This window comes from Mustela putorius, unplaced genomic scaffold, assembly GCF_011764305.1.
Source record: "Mustela putorius furo isolate JIRA1106 unplaced genomic scaffold, ASM1176430v1.1 tig00003901_pilon_pilon_pilon, whole genome shotgun sequence".
Taxonomy (NCBI): Eukaryota; Metazoa; Chordata; class Mammalia; order Carnivora; family Mustelidae; genus Mustela; species Mustela putorius.
Window position 1 is genome coordinate 21,802,313 of NW_025422049.1, and position 19,027 is coordinate 21,821,339.

The 19,027-nt window shown below is 44.3% G+C and overlaps 2 protein-coding genes across 2 annotated transcripts; one reads left to right on the forward strand and one right to left on the reverse strand.

Moving 5' to 3' along the window:
• Positions 1 to 1,607: 1,607 nt before the first annotated feature.
• Positions 1,608 to 5,009, reverse strand: ZCCHC18 (zinc finger CCHC-type containing 18). The gene is given in 8 exon segments (XM_004778687.3): positions 1,608 to 2,176; positions 2,179 to 2,341; positions 2,343 to 2,419; positions 2,422 to 2,816; positions 2,818 to 3,177; positions 3,179 to 3,272; positions 3,275 to 4,091; positions 4,558 to 5,009. Coding segments are annotated over 7 exon segments (1,206 nt in total). The 5' UTR covers positions 3,306 to 4,091; positions 4,558 to 5,009; the 3' UTR covers positions 1,608 to 2,090.
• On the forward strand, positions 4,947 to 15,030 carry SLC25A53 (solute carrier family 25 member 53). Its single transcript, XM_004778686.3, has 2 exons — positions 4,947 to 5,201; positions 12,494 to 15,030. The coding sequence occupies exon 2, from the start codon at positions 12,525 to 12,527 to the stop codon at positions 13,446 to 13,448; it is 924 nt and encodes a 307-aa protein (XP_004778743.1). The 5' UTR covers positions 4,947 to 5,201; positions 12,494 to 12,524; the 3' UTR covers positions 13,449 to 15,030.
• The last annotated feature ends 3,997 nt before the right edge of the window (positions 15,031 to 19,027 follow it).

Consider the following 19,027-nt stretch of genomic DNA (forward strand, 5'->3'; position numbering starts at 1 on the left):
CCTCTTGTCCCTGCTTGCCTTTCTTCTAACTATCCTTCATCACTCATGAGCCTTTGTCCTGTCTAGTTCTCTGCTAAAGGGTCTGATGCAGAAGGCAGAAGGACCCTCCCAGGTTAAGGAGGTGAAGCTTAAGGCAAACATGGGGTGCTAAGGTTAGGTGAAGGATACTGGTAGAGCATAGGAGGCTGAACCTCCACCTCCCTCCATTGAGATAGAGTGTGTGGCTTGTGGGGGAGGCCATGAGGTCAGATTATGGGGTCAGGGATGGAGCAGGAGCAAGGAGCCAGGGAGGAGTTGATGGGAATAATTCTGGAAGGAGAAGCACTTCTTGGCAGGTTCTGGGTGTGGCAGCCCAGGGAAGGCTTCAGTGGGCTACTCACATTACCTGGCTTGTACCCCTCCCTGGAGGCCTGAGGCTGCACCCCTCTGTCCCTGTGGAGGGGTCATCAACTGCTGGCATAATTAGAGCCCCAAACACCTCCCTCCCCTCAGGACCACACAGCCCAGGGTTCTGGGTGAAATCTCCAGAGTCTGCCATTCCTATCAGTCCTGATGTGAGCCCCCTGCCCTGTCAAGGTGCCCTCTCCTCTGCCTGTCTTCTCCTCCCCTTCCCTCTACAGCTCTATGCTGCCTCTCCTCCACACACTGTCTCCTCCTGTGGCACACTCTGTCTTCTCAGTCCTATCACCTTCCTGACAGACTCCCTCAGGTCTGCATTCATTCCACTCCCTGCCTTAAATAAAATCAGCCGCCATCAATCTTGTCCTGCTCACAAGGATAGGAACCAATATACCTACGATGAACAGGGGATCCCTAAGGACAGAGGGTCATTTTTTATCACCCTCCAATCTGGGGTCGTGAGATGGGCAGGAGCAGGTATCCAGGAAAGTTCTTCTGTGATCTCTTTTTTCCTATTAATGTCCTCAGTTCTAAAAGAGCATGTGTGCTTTCTGATTCCCATGTTTTTTCATACACCCTGGCACCCAGATGACTTTTCATCGTTCCTTGGATATTCCCATTTGTTGGAGCAGGACAAGGTTAGCTTTGACTCCTTGGGCTTCTTGGTGTCCTCTAGCCTGTAACCAGGGGGAGGCTTGGGAGGTGCTGAGCTTCCTGGTACTAAATTCTCATGAGTAGCTGCTTTCTCAGTACTGAGGGAGAAAGCAGAGGGCAGGTCAGCCCAAAGGACAGTCTTATTGATGCCACCAGCTGTTGTCCAGAAGCAAGAGCCACAGTCTAACAGATCTACTCTACTCCTTCCCCAAGTGAACAGGAATGGAATTCCTGAAATACCCATTTCCCTTTTTTGCCCCCACCCCTGCCCATCAACACATTTCTCAGGATACATTAGAGAAGAAAGCATTGCAATATTAACTACTGGGTGCAGATTTGACCCTGACCTAAGAGACAGGTCAGTTGTGATAAAGGCCTTTTTGGGAGAAATTCAGGCCATTTCATCTTCCCTTTTCTTCATCTGTAAATGAGGTTGGTTAAGAACTCTATTTCACCATATGACCTTCCCCCACTAAAGCTTTTACATTTGATTCTTATTTATTTTTCCTCTATATTCCTAAAAGTAACATCATACACAGAGACATTGAACTTGATGCTTATATATATTCATTGACACAGAACTCCACAACATATATTGTTTGGTGAAAAATATACAATTTAGAAGAGCACTTATATTTGATCACTTATCTATACATATATCTATCTGGGTACACAATTACAGAGAAGTATCCAGAAGGACACTCTTCAAAGGGCTGACAATGTTTATAAAAGGATGGAGAGTTTCCAGTAATTTGTATTTTCCTTCATTTTGTGAAGGTTTAACAGAGTTATACTCCTTTCATTAAAAGAATAGTCATCAAGGAAATGGACACACACACAGAATAGATCCTTAGGCAGACAGAGGAGGGAGCAGGGACAGGGTTGAGGCCATCCCCTCCATTTTGGTGGCATCTAAGACCTTTTCTGCCCAAAATAAAACCACTTTGTGGATTAATTAATGCAGACAGAAGTCTACTTCTCCCCACCCCGCTGTTTTTCCCACATGAATACAGTTGACGGTTCACGTAGGGCTCATTCTAATACCTTACTGAAGGCCCAAAGAGGTCATTGTGTTTGCCAGGAACCTCTTTTGACTTCTCCTTCTCTGTATGTGTCAGCTCTAGCAGGTGATGACGAGATTCTCAATCACCTGGGCCTTGTTGCTCTCACTGTTACAGGTTTCCGTTGAGTAGCCCTCCTCACCACAATATGAACAGAAGATTGTGTATTTTCACTTCCTGGCTCTACACACATCCCCAGGACCATTATTCTTATACCCAGAACCCCCCACTGGTGTAAGGAGATTGAGCCCAGGAACAGTTGGTGCAATCAATGACCAGTATTGGATCAAGAGGTCTGGCCCTCTTTTGAGGGGTGGGGCTTCCAGGGATGTAAGTAGAGGGTCCTGAGACTCCACCAGGATAACATCCTCATCTGAGTCATCAAGGGTATCATCTACGTAATAGATTACGTTGAAGTCAGTGCTGCTGATTGCTATTGGCTGGGGGCCCTGAAATACTACAGGGCTTGCTGCCCTCTCCAAGATTACCTCAGACCTCTTGGGTCGCTTTGGTTTCATAAATGTGTCATTCTAATCCTCTTCCTCCCTTATCATCTTGACTAACTCCAAGAAACTAGGAAGATGATCCTGATCATTTGCATATATCCTGAGAATATGTTTTAGCCTAAAGTGCAGGTCCCTATTTAGCTCAGATCCTAAAAGGAGCTGCTGCAGGCGAGTCTGGTTGGCATCTTTTTGAGCTGATCCCTGCCTGAATAGCATTCTGGAGCTGCACTTCCAAACAGATCACATAAAGGAAGGCTTTCTCCCCTTGTGCGTGCAGAGTGTTAAAAAATTTACCATGAGTGGTGACACTGCTTTCAGACTCCCCAAACACCAGTTTCATCGCCCATACGAAATTAGCCACACTTAGATTGGGGTTGCTGGCCTGGAGCAAAGGCATTACCTCCCGGGCTGGACCCCTAAGTGTTTTCAATAAGCGTTTGAGCTTTTCTTCCTCAGACATATTCCAATCAGGCAGGACCCCATTGACTTGGATCAGCCAGTTTTCAAAGGTTTCTTTCCCTTGGGCTGGCACTACTCTCCCAAAGAACAACTTCACTTCTTTCTGCCATGTGGACCTTTAAAGGACCAAGACTCCTCCCCAGGGACCTCAAAATTGAAGGGGCCCAAGGTGGCAAGGGTGTGTTTTGCCACAGCTGTTACCCACTGGTGCAATGACGCTAGCCATGACGGATGATGGTCGTCTATCTGAATATAACAAGATGCTCAGACTTTTTAGAAAAGCCTAATCTGTAGGAGGAAGCAATGTTCCCGGACTCTGCCTTCCTTGTATCTCAATAGGGACTGTAAAGAAAAAGGGGGGGGGGTCAATAAGGCAATAGATTGCAGGGAAGGGGTATGCAGTTGTTTTACTTTAATGAACACCCTGCAGTACCTTTTATATTTGTCCACTGACCTAAAAATAGTCTGCAGGAGACTGGCAATTACAATTTTTCTCGAGCTACCAGGGGTCCTCCTGCTAGCAGGGTTCCTTTCAGAGTTACATCCATCGCTTCTGGCCAGTCTTCCAGGAGGGAGGGCAACTGTTGCTTTGAATTCTAGGTGAAATAGTGTGTGTGGAGCTGTTGTTGGGCTCTCAAAATAAGAGTGCAATGGTCTAAATCTCATAGATTTGTGATAATAAGAGGTAATAAGATACCCTTGTCACTGTGTGTCAACTATACTCATATATATAAAAAAAATTAAAGATATCTGTTAAACTCACGTTTCAGATCTCAACCACACACACTTTTCAAAAGTTTCTCCCCTTACTTCTCGGATTATAAAACATAAGCTCGGAAACAAGTGCACCCCTTTAATTCACTTCCAGCGTCTGCAGCAGGTGCCTTCCATGAAAAAGCTCGCCTTTGGGGTAGGTCGATCTCTGTCCACTGGGGTTGCAGATCCCAGCCCTGATCTCCGTCCAGTGGGGTTTGCAGATACCAGTCCTCAGGGCGTCAAGGTTGTGTCGGTCCTGGAGGATAGGGCAGAGAAGGGAAGGGTCAGAAGCAGCCTCACCCCTCGTCCCACTCCCTTTCCCTACCTGCACCCCCAGCTCCGCTGTAGCTAGACAGGAAAATTCCATCTCCTAACTTCAGACAGAAAATTCCCTCTCCCACCTTCTGAATACAAGTCAAAGTGACCCCTTCCATTACATGTCCCCTGGGAAATTGTTGGCCTACCAGCTCTGCAATCAGCTGCACAGAATTCAAGTTCCGATTTAGCTTTGATGGCCTCCCACGGAGAAAGGGAGTAAGAGTTGGACAGGCACCCCCACATAATCCTCCCCAGGAAGAGATGGAGAAATGCAAAGGGGGTTCAAGGCAGACAGCTTGGGATCATCTCCTCCTTGTCCCTTACGACCCCGTCCTAAAAACGTCCCCCCCCCCCTTCAAGCCAGGCAAATCCTACCCATTTGGCAGCACCCAGGAAAACCCTACCTCCTCCCTCGGCGCAGCGGGGCCACGGGAGTGCTCCTTCCCCGGCCTCGCAGTTCTCGATTCCCCAAGTGGGGAGCCGCCCAGTACCGGTGGAGCTTCCCCTTCCTCTCTGCGCGCCCGGTAATCGCGCCCCGCAACTCTTTACCCCGGCTTTTTAATTTTTTTTTTTTTTTAAATCTGTGCTGTGCTGGTGGGCCGTGGATGCTCCGGTGTGGACAGCTGAGGATGCCGCTTTCTAGTCCCCGCAGCCCTCTAGAGGAAAAGGATGACGCCTTCTCCGCAGCTGAGCAAACCGGAGCTGCCGGATGGAGCTGCACCGTACAGCCACCCAGTCAGGGGGTAACCAAGTCAAGGCTGCACGGTTCCCACGGCAGCCGCGGCCGCCCCCGCCCACCGGCTGGGCCCTCCCAGCAGCCGTCGCTTCAGTTTGCCACTGCCCATTGACACAAAAGAGCTTGATGAGCCGGGCGGCGCGGCCAATCAGCGGGGCGCGGGGGCGACCTCCCCCTCAGCCTTGGGCCCCGAGGCCATTGCTAGCAAAAGGGGGGAGCAGGCCGACTGGGGCTGCGGCACACTGGCGCGGGAGCCAGCGCGGTGTCAAGTGCAGCTCAGACGCACCAACCGGGCCGATTTGCATTTTACCCGTGAGTTTGCTGTTTCCTCTTCTCTTTCTTTCTCCCTCACCCCTTCCATCTCGACTCTCCTCCTTCCTCGCTTTGAGACCGGATGCCTTAAACACGAGGTGGGACAGAATAAGTGAACAATAAAAGCCCCTCACGTTTGTATAGGGGGAAGGGGAGAAAGCATTTACTGAGCACTTTCTGCAGGCGAATGCGCTTGCCCGGACGCCTCATATATTCTTCTCCGCAGCCCTGCGAAGGAGGTAGCGGTGTGTGGTTTTAACAGAGAAGGCACTTCACCACTCAGGCAGTGGGGTGAGGAAGGGCAGAGCTAAGAGATCACACCCAAGTCAACACATCCGATTTCAAAGGCCTCCCCTTGTAAACACGTCTTTTTACTCTCAGATTGAGGGTTAGTAGAGAAAAGCCAAAGTGGAGATGGGAGGGGCCATTTGTAACCATATAGAATTGGTGAGCAAGGACTATTAATCTCCATTGTACTGATGAGGAAACAGGTTTGGCGCGTCTTGCCCAGCATCACACAGAAAATAAGTTTCAGCATCCGATTTTGCATCCAAGCCTATTATTCTAATGTTAACTATTTGCCCAGCTGAACTGCCTACTGAGTATTTTTACGTTGGTGGTCTCAAACCCACCAGCAGTCTTGGCATGATGGGAGTGTTGAGTGAGAGTGGTTGGGGGAGGCAGCAGGGAGTAGGGAAAAGAGCCTTGGGCAACTTTTGCAGGAACCATTGTACAGAGGAAGAGACTAATGCACTTTTCTTTCCCATTTTACACCATTTTTATACAACAGTAAGCTGCCAGTTTATTACAAAAAAATTCTACAGCATATGAGCTCTAAGGAAACAAGACTCCTAGGTGAAATGACTTGCCTGAAAGTACAAGGTGAAGCCAAAATATGGATCAAACCTCTCTGACACTAGAACCCATGCTATTAACCAGAGTATGGGTACAAGACTGGCTGTCTCAAAATCATTTTGGAAAGCTTGTTAGAAAGGCAGATTCCTGAGCTCTACTTCTGGGGGGATTCAGATTTATTAGGACTAGGGTGGGGAGTGTGATTTATATATATAACCAGTGCTGTAGTTAATTCTGAGGTGTAGAGAAGTTTATGAATCACTGCTGGAAACACCACATCATGCTGAGGGTAATAAGCAAATGGCCTGCTGCCAATATATCTGGCCACACGGCACATCAGTCATGACACGTTACTCCACTGAGCAGAGGTTCCTACCTAGGGTCCTTTCTGAAATCGTTTACAAGGAATTTGGACTCTGCGTATTTTTCTGAGTTCTTAGTTTTGGAGATTTTCAAGGAAGTCTGTGGCCCAGGAGTGGTTTAAGAATCATTCCCCTGCCATCTTTCTTGGTAACATCTTCCTCTGTCAACTTGTACTTCAGGAAGAAGTATGAGAAATGAAACAGTTTGACCTAACTCCCGATCCCCAGCTCTCTACTGCTGATACAGCTCTTTCATTTCCTGGCTTGAGGACAGGTTGCTAGGTTGCCCTTCTGTGAGCTCTTGAGGGGACCTCTCCTTTGCTGGATTTGGCATCACTGGCCCCAGAGCAGGAGCAACTCCATGGAAACGGCATGCAGGGCTGTCCTGCAGGGCTGCCAGCTTGAATGGGCTGTGATGCCAGTGGCTGGGAAACCATCTCTATATTCTATGACTTCTGGTTCTTGGAGAGCAGGTCTTACTTTTCTGATGTAAACTGTGGTTAAAAGGTCCCCTTCAGGGCCTGTTCTGGACTCCTGATGCTTGCAAGCAAATGAACAATTGAACTGCTGTTGGATTCATTTTCAACCTGCCAAGGTACTTCTCCTGATGCTCTTTTCTGCCTTCTCGTTTGACAACCTGATACCTGGGGTTCCTTGAAGTAATCACTTCAAATTTGGAGATGAGAACTTTTATCTGAGGATTGTGGCCTTTCTTTTATGGATGGGACAGTGTGGGATAGGTGGTGGAGGCTGGAGGGCGTGGGAGGCAGAGAGAAGGCTCTCCTCACATGGTCAGGGTGATGCCGGCAGTAGCTCTTGGGTTTCCTTCAGAATTTTGCTTCTGCTCCCCAATGCCATGACATCTGACCCTGAGTCTCAGCAGATTCTTGTCCAGTGTTTAAATTAGCTTCTCTGCCAACTGAGGTGATCTGCAGCTGGTGGAGATGGGATCAAATAGTACAAAGAATAGATCCTAGAGTTCTGACCACTCCCTCCCCAAAAAAGTGAAAGGAAATGGATTGTGTAAAGGTGCCTGGATTGGGCCCTTCAAACAAAGCGAGGATTTCTTTGGGCAAGGATGAGAGGAGGATTTGCTAAGCTGTCCACTTGGATACAGAGCATCCCTTATCTCTGGCTTCATGTGTGGGAGTGTGTTCCAATTTATGGCTCTAATGAGACCACATTTTCCAATTTCAACAAAAAAACCTTAAAAGCCTGAATGTTAGGGAGATAAAGCTTTTCAGCTGAAACAGTAATAGTTTTCCTTGGCTGCCTGCCTCCCCTGTGCCAGGAACTTTCCATCTGTTATCTCATTTAAGCTTCTTAGCAGCATTGTTAGACAGGTATTGTTATTCCATTTTGCAGGTAGGGTACCTGAGTTTCCTGGAAGTTAAGTTACTTATATGAGGCCACACAACTTAGAAGTGGAGAAAGGGGACTCCAGCCCTCTTAGGGCTGTCAAAAACTCCAAAGCCCATGAACAAATTTGCTCTGCTGTTTCCCAAACAAGCAAATTAAAATGAACTCTGCAAAAGACCCAACCCAGTATGTTGAACTGATTTCAACCTTTAGAAAAAAGTGTGGTTGCAATCTAATCTTTCTTCCTGGGATCTCTTTTTTAAATGAAACTACTAATATAATTTAAGGAGCAATTTATATACTGAGTACTGTGCTAAGAATTTTATATACTGTGCAAGCTTCATGACAGATAAGGATACTGAGACTTAGAGAAGTGAAGAGACTTGGCCGAGGTTATATAGCTAGCAGGTGGCACAGGGAAATCCATACCCAGGGCTGTCTGACTCCAGAACCTGAGTCTTTATGCTTTACCACATTGCAGTGGGGGAAGAAAATACGGCCCTTATTCTAAATCCACTTATCTCCGCCAGCCGCAGCTCTATTTCCTTTCCAAGGCCTACACCCAAAGCTGTATACCACTTATGCTTTTAGGTCTCTTGTGCCTTAGACCTCTTCCTCAGCCTAGAATGGCAGCCTTCACTCCTAATGAAAGCCTGCTCACTGATTAAGGATCAAGTCAGATGCCCTTTTTGGGAGTAATTTCTTGGCTGCTCCCTGTCCAAGATAACATAAATTGCTCCTGTCTTTCTGCTCTGACCTTGATTAGTGTGCCCTTTATTTTGCCTTCCAGTATAGTTTAGCTCATTGTTGACTGTCTGTTCCACTAGATCCCCAAACCCTTGAATGCAGGTACCAAGTCCTGTTCATTTCTAGCTTCACAGTAATTTACGCACAAGTGATTTAGTAGCTGATCAGTAAGGGTTTGTGAGTTGACCAAAGACTGGTGGAGGGAGGCCATGAATGAACAGATAAACATGGGGCTGGATCCTGGGGTGGTCACACATCTGTCCATCTGGACTAGGTGGGCCAGGGCAGTCTGAACCCCCCTGGGTTCACTTTGCTAGGCTATAGACATAGGAGCCACAACACGGTTTCTAGGGAGTGACTGCTCAACACTGACTCCTGACGCATTCTGTGGTCTGTACTTCAGAATTCATGTCAAGGGGCCAGACCGTCCAGAGTTGTTTAAAGAACATCCTTGAATTTGCAGAAGAAAAGTCTTCCCTGCCTCCCATGTGAACACAGGATTTGTTCCACCATACCTCTTCATCTGCTTCTGACTGATCTGAGAGTGTCCTGTAGGAACATGTGCTCTATGGAGACAGATGGTGAAGTCAGGAAGCATCTTTTTTTTTAAAGCTTTATATTGAGGCACCATGGCATGGATGCTTAACCACTTTATCTCACTTTATTAATCTTTGCAACAAGCTTTGGAGGTAGGTCTGTTGTGGCTATTTCATAACTAAAGACACAGAGAATGAGTAAAATGTCTTGCCTAAGATCACGCAACTAAGGGATAGAGACAGAATTCAGTATTGGATCTCTGCCCCCCAACAAGCCTGGCATCATAACATGAGAATACATGGGAAAAAAGTAGATTCTCCTCCTCCCCCACAAAATAGGAAGAACTGAATTTAAAAATGATGAATAGATATTTAAGCTAAGGCGTTTCCAAATTACTGTTCACCTTTAATTCCTGAAAATGATTGGCAAAAATGGCAGGAGGAATTGGAGATGGAAAAGCAAGATTCTTCTATCAAAAGTTAGTCCAAATTCCCCCAGGTCAGCCCCCAGTGACATGCAATATATGAGGATGCCTAGAGAGCATTACACCCCCTCAGCTCATTTTATACCCGAGATGGATGATCCTCCAAGATGTCAGTGAATTTCTAAAGGTCATAAGGAAGTTGATAACAGAACTGGCACTTAGAATGCTACTCTACCAAATTCTTGCCCAGTGTTTCCGCCAAGTCCACATGTCTTATGCAGTCAGTCAACACATGTTTATAGGTTACTCAGGAAAATGTGGAAATGTGGACCATTACTGCACTTTGAGGTAGAAGAGGGGACAAATATTTCCTTCACTACCCATCTTTAGGTGCAGGTCAGATTTGGAGGAAGAAGGTCCTTGGTAGTAGATCTGGGGAATGTTGGGAGTGCCTGTGGCTTTGGGGACCTGAGTAGAGCTACCTGTGGCCTGGGGGTGTGTGTGGGGGTCTCTTTTAGCTCTAGAGAGATGGAGGTGGCCAGCTGGGACCCAGAAGGGCCTCCAGAGGGATGCAAGAGTGGACCTCATAAGTGTTTGCTCTGTCCAGTTCTCTGCTAAAGGGTCTGATGCAGAAGGCAGAAGGACCCTCCCAGGTTAAGGAGGTGAAGCTTAAGGCAAACATGGGGTGCTAAGGTTAGGGGAAGGATGCTGGTAGAGCACAGGAGGCTGAACCTCCACCTCCCTCCATTGAGATAGAGTGTGTGGCTTGTGGGGGAGGCCATGAGGTCAGATTATGGGGTCAGGGATGGAGCAGGAGCAAGGAGCCAGGGAGGAGTTGATGGGAATAATTCTGGAAGGAGAAGCACTTCTTGGCAGGTTCTGGGTGTGGCAGCCCAGGGAAGGCTTCAGTGGGCTACTCACATTACCTGGCTTGTACCCCTCCCTGGAGGCCTGAGGCTGCACCCCTCTGTCCCTGTGGAGGGGTCATCAACTGCTGGCATAATTAGAGCCCCAAACACCTCCCTCCCCTCAGGACCACACAGCCCAGGGTTCTGGGTGAAATCTCCAGAGTCTGCCATTCCTATCAGTCCTGATGTGAGCCCCCTGCCCTGTCAAGGTGCCCTCTCCTCTGCCTGTCTTCTCCTCCCCTTCCCTCTACAGCTCTATGCTGCCTCTCCTCCACACACTGTCTCCTCCTGTGGCACACTCTGTCTTCTCAGCCCTATCACCTTCCTGACAAACTCCCTCAGGTTCTCAGATCTACACTCAGCATTCATTTCTTCTTGATCCCGAGTTGCCTTCATGTGTCCTGAATCCCCAGTTACCTCTTACCTACCCAACCATCTGCTAGCTCCCAACCTTTTCTGGGGTGGGATCAGTAGTTTGGCGCCCTTGAAGTGTCTTACCTCTAATACAGGGCTTCTGAACCAAGGATGATTTTGCTTCCCAGGGGACATATGGCAAAGTCTGGAGATTATTTTGATTATAGTAGCTGGGCTGATCTCAACTGGTGCTACAGGCATTCAGTGAGTGTTGGCCAGGATGCTGCTAAACATTCTACGATACACAGGACCAGCAGCTACAAAAAAAATTGTCTGGCCAACAATGTCACATGTTGTCAAGTTTGAAAAATTCCTGCTCTATTATATAGCTACAGAACTATAAGGATAGGCTTGGAAATAGCTAGGTGTGGAACATTTTGGGGCTGACCTTCTAGGAAGAGCTACTCTTTCAGTTCTTCAACTGCAAAGGGAGGGTGGACAGAGCATTGCCATGATACAGCCAGGACACTGGCAGGATTCTGCAGACAGAGAGGTGAGGGAGATTCCTCAATCCCCACATTCACTACCATCTTTTAGAGAAAGTACTGGACTATAGCTTCTGAATGCCTTTCTGCCTCTCTGAGATAGTGCCGCTCTTTGGAAAGAGAATATCAACTTGTTCTAGCAGTTTATCAAATGCAAAACTTCATGTGGTGAAAGTTGAGTGTAATAGGTTTTGGAGCCCTCTTGCCCTGGTTTTACTTTCTTCAATCACAAACCTTTTTTTTTTTTTAAGATTTTATTTATTAATTTGACAGAGAGAAATCACAAGTAGACAGAGAGGCAGCCAGAGAGAGAGAGAGATAGGGAAGCAGACTCCCTGCTGAGCAGAGAGCCTGATGCAGAACTCGATCCCAGGACCCTGAGATCATGACCTGAGCCGAAGGCAGCGGCTTAACCCACTGAGCCACCCAGGCGCCCCAGTTTTCTTTTTCTTTTCTTTTTTCTTTCTTTCTTTCTTTCTTTATTTTTTTTTCTTTTATTTTTTCTGAAGCGAGTCATCCCTACCATGTTTTACCAACAAATCAAATATTCTAATATTCAAAAAAGGTTTGTGATTGGGGCGCCTGGGTGGCTCAGTGGGTTAAGCCGCTGCCTTCGGCTCAGGTCATGATCTCAGGGTCCTGGGATCGAGTCCCGCATCAGGCTCTCTGCTCAGCAGGGAGCCTGCTTCCCTATCTCTCTCTCTCTCTCTGGCTGCCTCTCCGTCTACTTGTGATTTCTCTCTGTCAAATTAATAAATAAAAGCTTTAAAAAAATAAAAAAAAAGAAAGAAAAAGAAAACTGCCTTTGTTTTAATTTGAGGTTGATGACTTCTTTTTAAAATAAACTCTTTTTTATTTTTTAAGATTTTATTTATTTGAAAGAGATTGAGAGAATGAGTGGGAGGAGGGGCAGAGGGAGAAGCAAGCTCCCTGCTGACCAGAGAGCCTGCCATGGGGCTTGATTCTGGGACCCTGAGATCATAGCCTGAGCCAAAGGCAGACGCTTCACCGACTGGGCCACCTGGACGCCCAAGCTTGTTGACTTCTTAAGAGTGTGCCTATTTCTCTGAAACTGACCCAAAGCATTGCTTTTTTCCTTAGGTCCATGCTTCTTGGGGCTTTGTTTCTCACTAAGCAGTAAAAATGCCCCCCCAACAAATTTAATGGGTCAGTCTAACCTCTCTTTTTCCACTCTTGCCAGTATCTTCCATCTGTACCCAGTCTTCTTCAACATGGAGGAACCAAACCACGGTCCTGGAAAGGAGCTGCAGCACAGGACACGAGTGGAGTCCCCAGGAAAGAAAAGCTGGCACTCCCAGGCCTATGCCCTTGGGGCCGTTTCCAACTTTGTATCTACTTTTCTGACTTTCCCCATCTATAAGGTTGTGTTCCGGCAACAGATCCATGCCGTGGCAGCATCAGAGGCTGTGCGACAGCTTTGGCATGAAGGCCCTCAGTACTTCTACCGGGGAATATACCCACCTCTTCTCTCCAAGACATTGCAAGGAACTCTGTTGTTTGGGACTTATGATAGCCTGCTGTGTTCTCTCTCTCCCGTTGGGCCACACTCCCTGAGACACCGCTGGGCTGCAGGGCTCATGTCGGGTGTGGTGGAGGCTGTGGCATTGAGCCCCTTTGAAAGGGTGCAAAATGTGCTCCAGGATGGTCGCAAGCAAGCCCGCTTCCCCAGCACCATCAGCATTCTCAAGGAGTTCAACTCTTATGGGCTGTGGGGGCGGCTGTCACTGGGCTACTATCGTGGTTTCTGGCCTGTCCTTCTGAGGAACAGCCTGGGGAGTGCTCTGTATTTTTCCTTCAAGGACCCCATCCAGGATGGCTTGGCAGAGCAAGGCCTGCCCCACTGGGTTCCTGCCTTAGTGTCTGGGAGCGTCAATGGAACAATAACCTGCCTAGTCCTGTATCCTCTGATTGTGCTAGTGGCCAATATGCAGTCCCATGTTGGCTGGCAGAGCATGCCAAGCCTGTGGGCCTCTGCCCAGGACGTGTGGGACACTCGGGGCCGAAAGGTGTTTCTGATCTACCGTGGAGGCTCCCTTGTCATCCTAAGGTCCAGTGTGACATGGGGCCTCACCACGGCTATCCATGACTTCCTGCAGAGGAGGTCTCATTCCAGGAAAGAGCTAAAGACTGACTAGCTGCAAGAAGTGTGGCTATGGCAACTTTGTTATCCTAAGCCTTCCCAGGTCAGTCTAAATAGCTTACTTCTTTGGCTTGGTTACCTACTACAACCATTCTTTAGTGTCTTTGAACTGCCAATGCATGGGAGAAGTTCCCAACTACCAGCCTGTCAGCACAAACAAAGGTTCCTTGGTCAGAAAGAGAAAGTCACTCCATCCTGTCCACAGTTTCAACAGCCTTGGACCCAGTAGGCCCTTAAAAAACTTGTAACCTTGAAGAAATGTCATTTCTTTAAGGAATTCCTTGACAGTAAGGAGAAACGTTGTAAGATGACCTTAGTTAGGCACTATAAGTTCTGGAATCCCTCTAGCCCTTTGGATCGAACTTAGTGGAGGACCAGGGACTCCAGTTTCAAAGAACTAAGCTTGAGGCTTAGGATGTGGATTCCACAGAACTCCTCAGATGGCTGGCTACATTTCTATATTGTTCACTGTCTCTACTGCCACCACTCTCACTTCTCAGGGCTGGGGGCTCTAGTTTTAGTCAGCTGGCAGCTGGGGCTGAAAACCTTGAATTAGACTTGCTTCAACTGATCAGCTGTCACAGGAACTGATGGAGCTGGATATAGGAGTGGAAAGAAATATTGTCACTAGATGGGTGGGAAGAATAGACTTTGAAGGAAGAGATTTGGTTGCATGAGAAAAATTTACTCTAGAAGGCTTGGTGTTATCTGGCAGGATATTTTTGATAGCAAGGCAAAAACATTGCCTAGAAACCACTTGACTTTCTCTAGGAAATCTGGAAGTGAAATGACCATATCTCTTCACAAATAATTGCATATTTTATTGCTGTGGATAAATAGTCACTGTGACGAAAAGATCAGAAATCTTCGCCTGTCATTTGGAGCCATTCGACATATGGCCCCCATATAACTTGCAGCATTTTATCACACCACTGCCACTGACAAAGATCCCATACAAAGAGCTAAACTGGACTATTGTCCTCTCTCCCGACATGCCATGAACTTTCCCATGGCCATGCTTTGGCCCACACAATTTCTCCACTTACAGTGCCCCTTCCTCACATGCCAGTTTGTCAAATATCCTTCCAGTTCCTCAAAGCCTAGCTCAGATGCCACCTTCTCTATGGAGACTCTTCTGATTTCCCACAACTGAATGCGACGTTAGTCTCTGGTGACCCCCCCCCCTTTCTAAGAACACTGCATACGTGGCACTGATTCCATTATGTCCCTGAGTTCCTGTGACCCTGTGTTCTTGTTGGTGTTCTTCAATACCTCCTACTAGACTGTAAAACTCCTTGAAAGCAGGGATTCTTGTATGCATTTTAAAATCTCCTGTTGTGCCTAGGTGCTCAATAATGTTGGCTGAATTATTGAATTGATTATCAATCTGTGATATGATCTTTATCCTCAGGGTGCTGTCCCTTGTACGTGAAAATAATGTTATTGACTCGCCGTCAGCAAGACACATGCCTTTGGGGGTGTGGTTTTGTTTTCTTTTATTAGAGGATTTAGTTTTATGCTAATGATAATGATGCTGCTGATGATAATAATTAATAATAATAATAAATGACTTTCAACTGGGACATTTGATGATTTTGTGTTATTGATGGCATGTTTGCTATGAGCAACACCATAGGAACTAAAATTTCACAAACAGAAACATATTACATAACTGTCCCATTCATTTCAACACTGGAACTTTGAAGATTTCCAAGATGACATATGTTGCAGCTTTCCTTGTAGATGATTGTGATAATGACCTCCACTTGTACCTTCTCACCTAAGTGAATTTGTCATTTAAAATAATATAATTATAGATTCTGACCTTGAGAATTCCTCACTTAATATCATAGAAATTAAAGACACAGCAGTAGGCAATATGAGATCAGAATGCATTTGCCAGCAAGGTCACTAGAAAATAGCTGGTCCAGAACAGCTGCAGATGAGTTCCCACATCTGGTCCTTGTGCAGACTTGGGTGGGGTAGGATGGTACTCTGGATGCAAGGACAGGGAATACATGGTCTGCACAAGGAAAGGAAAAATAGAATAGTTCTTTTTCAAGGCAAACTCATAAGGAAGAAAATATCTACAAAAATTCATAGCTTATAGCTGTGGGTTTTTAAAATATCTTTATTGGAGAGTGATAGAGCACAAGCACGAGTGGGGGAGGGGCAGAAGGAGAGGGAGAAGCAGACTCCCCGCTGAGCAGGGAGCCAGATGCTGGTCAATCCCAGGACCATGGAATCAGGACCTGAGCCAAAGGCAGACGTCTGGCAGATGCTTAATCCCTGAGCCACCCAGGTACCCCTATAGTTGTGGCTTTTATGCTGAAAAGGAGATAAAACTATCATACTCGCCCATCTTTTAATCCAACAGATGCATTCATTTATTTCCGAGTATGCTGTGGATTTCCACTTATGCCACTGTGTCAGCCCATGTCTCTTTCTCCATTTAAAATTCTTATTTAGAAATAATTTCAAGTTTATAGGAAAGCTTTTTTATAGTCCAAAATGAATTTGACTGTTTTTATTTTAAAAAGCACATCTGCTAAAAACAAGCAATGCAATTTTCCTCTGAATAATATTAGAAATAACAAGATTTATATGATTCTGAGTGTGAGGTCAGTATCTTGGTAACATTACAGAAAAGTTGCCAACATAAGTCAAATATAAAGAACACCTATATATACTACCCAAATTCACCTACTATTAATATTTTAGCCCATTTACTTTATTGAGCACTCATTCCCTAGCTACATGCACACACACAATATTCATCCCTGAACTACTCAGGAATTACAATCTTACTATTTCTAGAGTCAATGTTTGTAGATTCAAATTACTTTTCAAAGACTGTGTTTTATCTCTATGACAATGGTACAGTTACTGTATAGATGTTCCCCAAATTAACAGTGGCTCAACTTGTGATTTTTTTTAATTAAATTGATTTATTTATTTTCAGAAAACTTGTGATTTTTTTACTTTATGATGGTGTGAAAGCAATAGGTAATCAGTAGAAACTGCACTTTGATTTTTGAATGTTGATCATTTCTGTGGCTAGTGATAGGTGGTAGATACTCTAATGAGCTGGGCAGCAGCAAAGAGCTGAGGCTGCCAGTCACATAGCTGAGCCCACACAATCAGGAGGGTAAACAATCAATACACGTACAACCATGCTGTACCCACACAACCATTCCATTTTTCACTTTCAGTATAGTATTTAACAAATTACATGAGATATTCAACATTTTATTATAAAATGGGCTTTATGTTAGATGATTTTTCCCAGATATAAGCTAATGTAAGTGTGCACATTCAAGTTGAGCTAAACCATGATGTTTGGTAGGTTAGGTGTATTAAATGCATTTTTGACATAAGATATTTTCAGCTTATGATGGGTTGATCAGGGTGTAACCCCATGTTAAGTTAAAGAAAATCTATAGAATATTAGAAAATGAAAATTTGTGAACTATTTTAAATTTACATTGGTGGTAATTATATAAATTTACTATATTTGCCCTTATCAATTTAAACTGAATTTTCAAATTGCTTTGTGTAAGAACCTAGGCAAAATTACATAGACCTATCACCTTTTTCCATTTAAGTTTTCCAAATAAAGTTTAAGAGTGTAATAGTTTTCTAGTAATTTTAAATATCAATGTTTTGTTTTGTGATGTTAATGTAGCTACATTCCCTGTCATTTAAAAAATGATTTTGGGGCTTGAGATCAATAAAATAAGGAGGCAATAAATATCTATGTCTATTTAAACTTACAAAATGTAGAATTTAATGCTAAAGTTACTTAGTATGAAAAATTGAAAGAAAAAGAATAAAAATCCCCTTATGAACCCTGTGTATTTTTGTCTTAAATATAAACTACGTCAGCTTTTCTAAAGCTCAGGGTGAAATTACTAATGTATTACTATTATTGTTACATGGTTTATTAAGACTTAATTTTGCTCTTAAAATTTATTTTTAAACATTAAATAGTATTATAGTTTACATTTTTTGGAATAACTGCATAGAGTAGTATATTCGAGTGAATAAAATAATGTTCCATTTGAGAGAAAAAGCACCATAATAAATCAGGAAAAAAGTGAAAAGTTTTCATAAATAAATAAAAAATATTCTATTTACCTATATTCTCCAACTTCTCTGTTTCTTTTGTACCACCTTTCTTGTCCTCAAATCTTCAATATTTCCTCACCCATCCTCAACCCCAGCTGGTGACCTTGCTTTCCATTTCCTTAAGAAAAGCATTCAGAAGAGAACTTCCAGTCAAAAGAATATTTATAATCATCCATGTAATGACCACCCAAGAGAAGAAATAGAACATCTTGATAACCCCCACCCCTTCATTGTCCCTGCCTTCAGTCCCCTACCAATGATGACATTCCTCTCCCCATTCTAGAGGTAACCTTGACTATTGTGATACCACTGATTTCCTTTATAGGTTTTTTTTCTTCTATATAAGATTTTCTAAATGCAGTTTTGTTTCACAGATATTTGAACTTTATGTAATTTATATATTTGGAATTGTGACTATCTTCTTTCATTCCACATTATTTATAAGATTCATCCATGTTGTTCCAGGTAGCTGTAAATGTCATTTCTTTTTTAAAAAATGTGACAAATTTACTTTAAAAAGTCTTTTTTTTCTTAGAGCAGATTTAGATTCGCAACAAATTTGAGAGGAAGGTACAGAGAGTTCTATTATACTCCTTGCTCCCACACATTCATAGCCTCCCCTATTATCAACATCCCACACAAGTGTGGTATATTTTTCACCATTGATGAACTACATTGATACATCATTATCAACCAAAGTCCATAGTTTACTTTAGGGTTCACACTTACTGTGAACCCAAACTGGGTTTGGACAAATATATAATGACATATACCCACCATTATAGTATCATACAGAGTAGTGTCAATGTCCCTAAAACCTTCTGTGATTTACCTATTCAGCTCCCACTTCAACCCATTTCTGGTAACCACTGATTGTTTTATTGTCTCCATAGCTTTGCCTTTTCCAGAATGTCACATGGTTGAAATCATGTCATATGTAGCCATTTTAGACTGACTTCATTTTTAAAAGAAGTACATATTTAATATGTAAATATTAACACATTACCGCACAAGCAATGGGCCAAATAAAAATCAAATGGCAAATCAAAATATGTCTCACAACAAAAGAAAAAGAAAACACAATATTCCAAAACTTATGGGATGCTGCAAAAGCAGATGTTAGAGTAAAATTAATGCTATCAATTCATGTATTGAGAAAAAATTCAAATAAACAACTTAAAATTACGCCACAAGGAAATATAAAAAGAATGAACTTAGCAGAAATTTAGTAGAGGAAATAACAAAGAAAAATCAGAGATAAATAAAATAGAGACCAGAATAAGCAATGATATAACATTGAATTTAATGACAAGTTTTTCCAAGAAAACAAGCAAAATTGGCAGTGCTTTAACTACATTTAGTAAGAAAAATGAGAGAAGACTCAAAAGCCAAAATGAAAAATGGAGACAACCACATAAATACGCAGTGTGATAACAGATTACTATA

Excerpts from the sequence above, each read along its gene's own strand:
- SLC25A53 (XM_004778686.3), top strand. The coding sequence starts at position 12,525 with ATGGAGGAACCAAACCACGGTCCTGGAAAGGAGCTGCAGCACAGGACA.